The following is a 10,413-nucleotide window of genomic DNA, read 5'->3' as shown; positions in this document are numbered from 1 at the left end:
CCCTGGCAGCGGTGGCACTTGATGTCGGAGGAGCGGCCTGTGGAAGAGGTGGTCGTAGCAGGTTTTGCTGCAACACCCGAAGGTACAGTGGAAGATGTGGACGTCCGTACGCCCTAAGATGATGACGCCTTGGCTGGCGCCGGTGGATGGCATGGAGCGAAAGTGCTGCTCCTCCGTTGTTGACGACCCTGCAATTCTTTTTCTGCCAACATAGAAAGATGGAACAAGCGTTGTATAGAATGATATTCTTTATAATCAACAATATCCTGAATCTCCCGCCTCAATCCCCCATAAAAACCGAACCATTTGATCCTCTGGATCCTCAACTACCCCACATCATAGCATACCTTTCTGAAGCTCTTGGTAGTATTCCTGTACCGACATGTCTCCCTGATCTAAGCGTTGCAATTTTTTTCGAAGATCACGTCTATAAGAAGGGGGAACAAAGTGAGCTCGCATCTCCTCTTTTAACACATTCCATGTTTGTGGTGCAGCACGTGTGTTAACAAGTTCATTCCACCAAATGATAGCAAAATCTCTAAATTCACTAGTGGCTTGTCTAACCCTATGCTGCTCAGGAACAAGATGGGAATTAAATTTTTGTTCTGCCGTCATCTCCCAGTCTAAGTAAGCTTTAGCATCATAAGAACCCATGAACGGTGGAATAGAGAACTTAATCTTAGCAAATGGATCATGGTCTGGTTCAGGATTATGATGACGACGTCTACCATTACCTCCCATACCTTGTCGATTACGTGCGAGGTGTTGTCGCAGCGGTGCATAAACATTGTCGTCATCGTCGTCGTCGTCCACAGGAGAGTGAGCTAGGGCTGGAGTTGGTGGTGGGGGACGAGCCTCCAGTACGTCCATGCGTGTAACAAGTTCAACAACTCGTCGATCAAGCTGCTCATAGGATGTCGAGGCAGAGTCCTGATATTTAAGCTTCAGTCATCGCGCACATCATCTCCTTCAATTCTATCTGAGAGACACACTCATCGTCGTTAAGCTTAGGCCCCTTGTCCTTGTCCATTTGATTCTTTGGTCCTGTCATTGTTAGCACAAAACAGAGACAAAAAGGAAACAAACAATGTGAACCCTACAACTATCTCTTAGGGTGGTGGTGGTGGTGGAATACAAATTATAAAGCGTCTTACCCCGCTCTTACAACGTTCTTACCAGCACTGCAGGTGGCAAACGGTGACCGGTGTGACTGTCCAACGAACGTGGGTGTGATTGCAAAGGAGTACCTGTTCTGCTCGAGAGAAAACTGGAGTTCTGGGAAGGCTGACTATATATATGTATGTGTATATATATATATATATATGGGGCACACAAGTCAGTAACAGATAGCAATGCTGAATAAGTGTTCCAAGTACTCGTCCTAGTTGCTGGCCTAGAAAATGTAATAGAACAGTTGGACCAAAGCACAAGAAAGGAGGTACAAGTATCTAGTAGAAATGACAGTTATGTAAATAGAGCAGATTTTTTTAGCACTAGTAGAAATCAAAAGCGCGTTTCCAAAGGAGTACCAACAAAAGAGCTCGAAATATTCTGAATTTTTTATCACTGATCCAAAATCACAAAGGATGGAAGCACACAAAATTTCACTTGAAACAGAGTTGTATTGTGACCTAGAGAAATTCACAAAGGATCTCTGAAATTCCTGAAAACACTTAAACAATTTTTTTAATTATCTTCCCGATTTTTTTGAATTTTTTGACCGAACCAAACAGGCCGAACCTCGCCGTCCCTGCGCACGCACGGACCGTCTGACTCATCAGGCATGGGACCCGAGCCCTGTGCCAGATCGCGGACCGTCCGCGCCTGGGCAAAGAACACCGTCGTCAGTTCTCATCGCAGTGATTGGTGCCCGAATCAGCGCCAACAAGTTCATTCAAAATAAAAATAAATGATGGTTACACATGGAGGTTATGGGAATGGATTGTTCTCAGCTTCTGATTAATGTCGATGTATGTCGTTTGCTATCTCTTATGTCCCTTTTTTCTTCTTACCTTAGGGTGTGTTTGGTTGCGGAGTGGAGGAGAATAAAACGACTTCATTCATATTTTCTAGATGTCTGGTTTCCAATAAAAGAAGAGCGGAACAGCTCCTAGAATCTACGTATTAAAATTTACCATAAATAGTTGAAATGCTCCCACTCCACTAAAATGACCGGATGCGAGCACTTTTCTGGACACGAGCGCTCTCCTCCCTCTTCTCCCTCTACACTTATGTGACTATTCAACCAAACAAAGAACAACTCTACTCTATTTTCCTTTTCAACCAAATAAAAATAGAGTGACTCTATTCTGTCAAACGCAGAATAGAACGTCTTTATTCTCAAAAACTAGAATAGAGCCTAATCCTGGTGCATGCAGTTTACTGGCTCTTATGGTCTCGTTTTTTTCTTACTTACTCAATGGGGAATGATGATGTAGATGCAATATACTGTATTTTATATTAACTAATATATAATATTTATGTAAAATTTGAAATCCAATAATCGAATTTGACATTGCGTACAGGTTGCGCAGCATACACTAGTGTAATTTTTTTATCGAGCCCCTAAAAACCCTCCAAAAGACAATATAAAATGTGGTTACATGCCATCCTTTTCCAGCCCTTTCCGACTTTCCGTCACCTCCCTTCAGACAACGGAACCCTAGCCTGCTCCCCACTCCCCCACCAGACCACCACCTCGCCGGAACCCCGGCGCCTCGCCCGGAGCACGTGGTTATCGCCCCCCGTCGGCCGCGGCTGCGGTGTAGCGGAGAAAGATGATGAACGGCGGCGGCGGCCAGAAGAGGCGGAACTCGAAAATCATTCCCTACGAGTACCGCGTTGAGTCCGACCCCAAGTTCTTCGACAAGTCGTGGCGGAAGCTCCATGATGCCATCCGTGAGATCTACAACCACAACTCCATGAGCCTCTCCTTCGAGGAGCTCTACAGGTTAACATTGCGCGCCCGCCTCCGGTTCCCCGACTTTTCGGTTGCCGCCCTGTTCCATGCGCTTAGGTCGCGCTGTATGATCGCGGATGATTCGGATAGATAGCGGCCATGAATGGACTGATTGCTGTGCTGATTGCTGATATGTAATTTTCCATTTTTTAATTTATAGTCGATCCTCCTGTGGGCTTGTATGCATCTTAGATGATGACATGCGAATGTTTGTGAATAGATTGATCTTGATTCATATGTCTTATTATTAGTGTAGTAGGGCTTATCCTGTAACCATAATTTGTCAACATGATATTATGATCTTTTATTGTTGGTGCATGCTTGCTCATGTCCTTATTTTTGTGTGCTATTGAATTTTGGTAGTTGCTCGAAGCCTTTAGGCCATTTGCAGCGTCATTCTCTGGGTCTCGCCATTAAATGCTTAAACTATTGGAGATCTTGTTTTGATTCCTTGTTATGCAAGTAAGGAAATTCGGGTTTGGACGTTGGATGCTTCTGTTTTAACTTCTGGGCTACATATACATACCCCAGAGCTGAACCCTGTGGCGGACGCAGAACAAAATTCTAGGTGGGGCCGACAGTGCAAAAGACAAATTATCGGACTAGACTACTAGTTAAATGTAGATTGATGATAATAACATGAATGTTAAATGATAACATCTAGTTTTTACAAAATGATATGAATACCAAAAAAGACCTTTTTGGCTACCTAAAGGAGAGCTAGAGAGAGAAAATAGGTGGACTGGCTGAGGACGAGGCGTTGGGGTGGAGCAGCCGTATCGACGCGTAGTTGTGGTGAGTCATCGAATTTGACGTGAGATGGCGTCGGTGAGACGACGACAGGTGGGAGGAGCGAGTGCAGGAGGCGAGGTAGCGATAGATGACGGTGACGGCAAGCGACAACCATTGCCGTGTTGCAACGGCGTGGTGGGACCCTAATAAGTTAGCGAGGTATAGGTGATGCCACGGTCCCAACAACAGCTTGCCCATCTGCTGGTGTGGACTAGGAGGCAAAGTATCAGTGTTGTGTGCAGGATCGCGACGAGCTGACGAGTGATGAGAAGGCAAGGTGGCGCTGCAGTGGGTGGGTTAGGTCACCAACTTACTGGTCAGTCGATGACCGAAGAAGCGAGTGAGCCACGAGTGGGCTTGCGCTAGGGAAGAGAATCGAATGGCTCAGGTGGAGAGTGGACTGAGCAGTGAAGCATCGAGAGAAAAAACATCAAAACCTAGTTTTCATTAGATTTGTCCACACTTACTATACAAAAGTTTGTTTATTTCGCTGTATACCTAAAAAAAATGAGGTGGGGCCATGTCCCACCTTGCCCACCCCTTAGATCCGCCCCTGGCTGAACCGACGAGAACTGCCATCTAGACTTACATAAATATTATTTATTATCTAGAGAACTCCCTTAACAATCTTGTGCGTGTGTCCCTGTACTCCCTAATTTGTTGCCTTAGTTATATATATACACCTAATATGTCGTGGCATCCGTACTCCCTGCATAGTTGGCACCTAGCAGTCCAAGTAAATGGGTTGCACCATTCCCTTGTCTACTGATCTGAGGAGATGCCAGTATGGTGCTCCACCACTCTCCATGCATGGCTTGGTAGGATTGATCGAAATATATCTTTTTAGCATATATCTAATCTAATTTCTTACCTTGCAAGCTATTACTTAATACTTATTATTTTGTTTCCAGTGACTAACCATCTAATTGGTAGGTTCCTAGGAGTCCTGATGCATGCAACTAGGCTTTATGACTTTGTATACATGGCGACTATGATTAAACTAATACACATTAGCAATAACATGCCCACAAACGGAGCTGGATGTCATTTACTTTACAGAACAGATCCAGATTTCTGCCACACCCCGAACCATACAGAACAGAGCCAGATCTTGGTGATGAAGAGTGAGCTTTTCAGTCGACATTGAAGCATATATTGATGTTAGTTCCAACACTGAAGTTAGTCATTTCTTTCAGTTTAGGATCATGTAGGGCTGGAATGCCCTTTCTAAATTGGCATGCTAAGAAACATTAAGTTTGATGGAAATAAAAGAAACCATCAAACTTGTTCTGTGACTAATATTAGGATACCGTAGCAGAATGTGCACACATATGAAAATTTTGCAGCTCGTGAGGACTTGTGTGGAGGTCTATCAATAGCTTATTTCTCAGCATCAGATCCAGGTAACTATAAATGTTCTTAGGAAACCTGAAAACACAAGATGAACCTGTTTAGTTAAATTTTGGCTACTGTTTGCTTCTGTTTAGTTTGGAAGGTTGTTGCTTTTGGATAATTGACATTCATTTCTCATACCCTATCTCTTCAGCAATTCTTTCTTCTTTTGGCAAACAGTCATAAGCTATGGTACCATACTACCATATCTATAATTTATTTTACCATTTATGACGGCATACTTTTTAGCATGTTGCAGCCTTTAAATTTCCAAAATGTATGTGAATACATCAGTGGTGCAATAGATAAGTCTGTGCATGCATCGAGGTTATGGTACAACTCAATCGAACTTGTACTTCATGTATCGTTTCTCATGTTTGATTCTTGTTCTCTGTTGTTTGTCTCTTTGTTGCTCATGCTATCAAACTCAATCTGTTGTTTTTGTCTCTTTGTTGCTCATGCTATCAAACTCAATGTGTTGTTTTTGTCCCTTTGTTGCTAATGTTATCAAACTCAAATTTACAATTGAATAAATGGTTTTTAAGTTCTGTAAATTTGCCGTCTAAAACGAGAAGTGATTTCCCTGTCTGTTTGATCTGCAGAAACGTATTCGCTTCAGGATATTATTACTGTTATGCTAAAAAAGTTGCCTCATTCAGGAAGCAGCCTTTTCTATAAAACTTGCACCAGCCTGTAACATAACATAACAACTGTATGTGTGAGAGAAATAAGGATCAACAGCCATGGGCCTGCTCAGTCCTCTCCCAGAAAAGTATATTGGGGTGTATGCATGTGTTTAACATTACAACTGTATTTGTGTGTTTAACATAATAACTGTATGTGTGTGTGTGTGTGTTTAACATAACATACCGACTGTATGTTTGTGTGTGTCTTTAAATGTCTTCGAATATATTGGTGAATATTTTTTTTCTTATATTATGGCAGGACTGCTTATAACTTGGTATTGAACAAGTTTGCTCCTGAGCTCTATGAGAAATTCACAGAAAACATGAAAGCGCATCTTGAAGAGATGCGGACATGTATAGAGGCTGCTCAAGGTGGTTTGTTCCTGGAAGAGATGCAACGAAAATGGAATGACTATAACAAGGCATTGAAAATGATTAGAGACATCCTGATGTATATGGACAGGACATATATTCCCACTAATAAAAAGGCACCTGTCTTTGATCATGGGATAGAGCTTTGGAGGGATACCATAGTTCGGTCTCCTACGATTCAGGGGAGGTTGTCTGACATGCTCGTCGAACTCATACATATAGAAAGGACCGGTGATGTGATAAACAGAGGCTTGATGAGGACTACAACTAAAATGTTGATGGATCTAGGGCTGTCTGTTTACCAGGACGATTTTGAAAGGCCATTTCTTGAGGTCTCTGCTAGTTTCTATAGTGGTGAGTCACAGCAACTCATTGAGTGCTGTGCTTGTGGTGAGTATCTGAAGCAGGCTGAGAGGCGCCTCTCTGAAGAATCAGAGCGTGTGTCACAGTACTTGGATGTTAAAACCAATGAGAAAATTACTGCTGTCGTGGTAAAAGAGATGCTAGCAAATCACATGCAGAGGTTGATTCTTATGGAGAACTCAGGGCTTGTGAATATGCTTGTTGAAGACAGGTATGAAGACCTGACAAGGATGTACGCTTTGTTTAATCATGTTCCTGATGGGCTCACAGCAATTAGATCTGTGATGACGTCTCATATTAAGGATACTGGCAAAAGTTTGGTAACAGATCCAGAGAGACTAAAGGACCCGGTTGATTTTGTTCAGCGGCTTCTTAACATGAAGGATAAGTATGACAATATCATCAATGTGTCATTCAGCAACGACAAGAGTTTCCTGAATGCTCTCAATTTCTCATTTGAGCACGTTATAAACTTAAACAACAGATCCCCTGAGTTCATATCACTGTTTGTTGATGACAAACTGCGGAAGGTGGTGAAAGAGGCCAATGAGGAGGATCTTGAAACTGTCCTTGACAAGGTGATGACGTTGTTTAGGTATTTGCAAGAAAAAGATCTATTTGAGAAATATTACAAGCAACACTTGGCAAAGCGTCTTCTTTGTGGGAAGGCTGCTCCTGAGGATTCTGAGCGAAGCATGCTTGTGAAGCTGAAGACGGAATGTGGCTACCAGTTCACTTCAAAGTTGGAGGGCATGATCACTGATTTGAATACCTCTCAGGATACTACACAAGGGTTTTATGCATCTACTTCTTCGCGGCTGCTGGCAGATGCCCCCACAATATCTGTCCAGATACTCACCACTGGGTCATGGCCAACACAAACCTGCAATACCTGTAACCTTCCCCCTGAAATTGTCTCTGTCTCAGAGAAGTTTCGGGCTTATTACCTTGGCACACATAATGGCAGGAGGCTAACATGGCAAACAAACATGGGGAATGCTGACATCAAAGCAACATTTGGAAATGGCAACAAGCATGAACTGAACGTCTCAACATACCAGATGTGTGTTCTCATGCTGTTTAATTCATCAAATGTCTTGACTTACCGTGAAATTGAGCAGTCTACAGCAATACCAACTGCTGACTTGAAGCGATGCCTCCTGTCGCTAGCTCTTGTGAAGGGTAGACAAGTCCTGCGAAAAGAGCCCATGAGCAAGGATATTGCCGATGATGACAGCTTCTGCGTGAACGACAAGTTCACCAGCAAGCTTTTCAAGGTGAAGATTAACCCTGTGGTGACGCAGAAGGAGACCGACCCTGAGAAGCTAGAGACACGGCAGCGGGTCGAGGAGGATAGGAAGCCACAGATCGAGGCGGCCATCGTGCGGATCATGAAGTCAAGGAGGGTTCTAGACCACAACAGCATAATGACGGAGGTGACAAAGCAGTTGCAGCCCCGTTTCATGCCAAACCCCGTGGTGATCAAGAAGCGGATCGAGTCGCTCATCGAGCGCGAGTTCCTGGAGCGGGACAAGGTGGACAGGAAGATGTACCGCTATCTTGCCTAAAACAACCTCCCTTGCCTTAGGAATTAGATCATTATACGTTACCCATGTCATATAAACAGACCTTGATCCATGTACTTACGCATAGAAGGAAATGAGTCTGCATGCCGTGATACTTTTAGGTGAAACTGTTTTTTTGTTGGGTTTGTCCAGTTAGTTGATAATTTAGCTTCTATAACATCCTGCGCTGGGTTGCATGCTAATGCTGTAGATAGATCTTGCTGGCTGCGACGCAGTGCTCTCTTTTGGTTGCTGCTTCAGAAAGGCGATCTGATTGCAGCCAAGGTTGACTTTTTGTGGCTTGAATGATGATTGATGTCACTGAAATGATGCTTGGATCGGATGGTAATCTACTGAATTGCTCTATCCAGTTTGCAATGCTATGATGTGCGTGGCTTCAAGCATGTCACATGTGGTAGCATGTTTGTCCTGTATTGCGATTTGTGAGCAAAGTTGATGACGCTTTAGCGTAAAATCTCCTTAGTTTTGTTGATTGTATATCTGATCCATGTTTTATCAAAATTTGAGAAGAGACTATTCATGGCTGGGTTATTGGGGATTTAGGGTTTGGGATCATGGTTTCAAATATTCTGTTGGGGTGCCAGGTGAGGTGGACATGGGCGAGGAATGGCTTGGCTCCGTCTCCGACGCTGGCGACGCGTGCAAGCTTCGCTGGACACATAAGCAAATTCTTTTCTCTTTCGTTACCTTTTATATGTGAATACAGATCCGTTTTGTGATGACGATGTTTGTGTGATTAATTTGTTGCATTTGATGTGCTAATCTATCTATGTTGTAGGCAGCTCACGTACTCACAAATGGAGCACGACAAGTATTTTAAAGTCGCCGTGCATGCACAGATGTTGCCATGGCTTTCAGTCTCTCGTGAACCATCGCGGGGACGCGACGCGTCAGCGCCCGACCCAACACAACCCAATCATGCAATGCTGCTCACGCTGTCACGCAGGCGGGAGGGCCTGTACAAATAAATATATGGACACGATGGTGCTCGCTGGGCTCCAAGAAAGAAGCGTTGGATCGTCTTCGGCTAGCTTCCGGCGCGATGGCGGGGCAGGGGCAGCGCCTGAACGTGGTGCCGACGGTGACGACGCTGGGCACGGTGAAGGCGCGGCTGGCGGGCGCCGCCCGCGGCCACGCGCTGCTCAAGAAGAAGTCGGACGCGCTGACGGTGCAGTTCCGCGCCATCCTCAGGCGCATCGTGTCCGCCAAGGACGCCGTGGGCGACGCCATGCGCACCGCCTCGCTCTCGCTCGCCGAGGCGCTGTACGCGGCCGGCGCGCCGCTCCGCCACGCCGCGCAGCAGTCCGTGTCCGGCCCGGCCAGGCTCCGCGTGCGCGCGCACCAGGATAACATCGCCGGCGTCCGCCTCCCGCGCTTCGAGAGCTGCCTGGGCGCCGCCGACGGAAGCTCGTCGCCCGCGTCGCTCGCCGGGCTCGCCGGCGGCGGGCAGCAGGTGTCGGCCTGCCGCGCGGCGCACGCGCGCGCGCTCCAGGTGCTGGTGGAGCTGGCGCCGCTGCAGACGTCGTTCCTCGCGCTGGACGCGGCCATCAAGACCACCAACCGGCGGGTCAACGCGCTGGAGAGCGTGGTGAAGCCGCGCCTGGAGAACACCATCGCCTACATCAGAGGCGAGCTGGACGAGCACGAGCGGGAGGAGTTCTTCCGCCTCAAGAAGATCCAGGGGTACAAGCAGCGCGAGCTCGAGCGCCAGAAGGAGGCCGCCAGCCGCTACGCCGAGGAGAAGGCCGCCGGCGAGGTCGCGCTCAAGCGCGGCGTTTCCGTCGCCACTGCGGAGAGCATGCTGGAGAACGGCGACAGGGACGAGGAGGATATCATCTTTTGAGTCTGTGGAGTCCTATGAGTAGAGCGTGCAGTGGCTGTGCTACACCTGCGGGCTGCGGCGCCAAACAGCAACCTTCTGTACACACAGCTATACATGTCCAATAAGCACGAGGCCCGTGAGCCCGGCACGAAGCCCGCTTTTTTGGCCCGGTCCGAGCCCGGCACGGCCCGGTTATATGCGGGCCCGGGCCGGCCCGGCACGAATAAACGGGCCGGGCTCGGACAGGAAATTAGGCACGGTGGGCTAGCCCGGCACGGCCCGTTTAGCTCTAAGCCCGTTAAGCCCGCTTTTTTTACACTAAAACGTGCTTTTCGGCCCGCATAGCCCGCTTTTCGGCCCGCTTTTTTCGTGCTAAACGGGCCGGCCCGGCCCGTTTAGGCCCGTTGCGGGCCGGGCTCGGGCAAGAAATTGAGCCCGCGT

At 46.7% G+C, this 10,413-nt stretch overlaps 1 protein-coding gene across 3 annotated transcripts; it reads left to right on the top strand.

Annotated features, from left to right (window-relative positions):
- Nucleotides 1-2,590: 2,590 nt before the first annotated feature.
- LOC103641219 (cullin-3A) lies at nucleotides 2,591-10,124 on the top strand. Of its 3 annotated transcripts, none has more exons than XM_008664581.4 (2): nucleotides 2,591-2,950; nucleotides 6,089-8,499. In XM_008664581.4, the coding sequence occupies exons 1-2, from the start codon at nucleotides 2,778-2,780 to the stop codon at nucleotides 8,130-8,132; spliced, it is 2,217 nt and encodes a 738-aa protein (XP_008662803.1). In that variant the 5' UTR covers nucleotides 2,591-2,777; the 3' UTR covers nucleotides 8,133-8,499. The 3 variants fall into 3 exon arrangements, with proteins under 3 accessions (XP_008662803.1, XP_035819290.1, XP_020401275.1); XM_035963397.1 differs by lacking the exon at nucleotides 6,089-8,499 and adding an exon at nucleotides 8,735-10,124 and having other exon boundaries at nucleotides 2,602-2,950; XM_020545686.3 differs by having other exon boundaries at nucleotides 2,607-5,154.
- The last annotated feature ends 289 nt before the right edge of the window (nucleotides 10,125-10,413 follow it).

The sequence above is a fragment of the Zea mays genome, chromosome 10 (assembly GCF_902167145.1).
Source record: "Zea mays cultivar B73 chromosome 10, Zm-B73-REFERENCE-NAM-5.0, whole genome shotgun sequence".
Lineage (NCBI taxonomy): Eukaryota > Viridiplantae > Streptophyta > Magnoliopsida > Poales > Poaceae > Zea > Zea mays.
The sequence above is the reverse complement of the archived record's forward strand: the minus strand, read 5'-3'. Positions and strand labels throughout refer to the sequence as shown.

Excerpts from the sequence above, each read along its gene's own strand:
- LOC103641219 (XM_008664581.4), top strand. The coding sequence starts at position 2,778 with ATGATGAACGGCGGCGGCGGCCAGAAGAGGCGGAACTCGAAAATCATT. Across the intron at positions 2,951-6,088 it reads TCCTTCGAGGAGCTCTACAG|GACTGCTTATAACTTGGTAT; the intron begins GTTAACATTGCG and ends ATATTATGGCAG.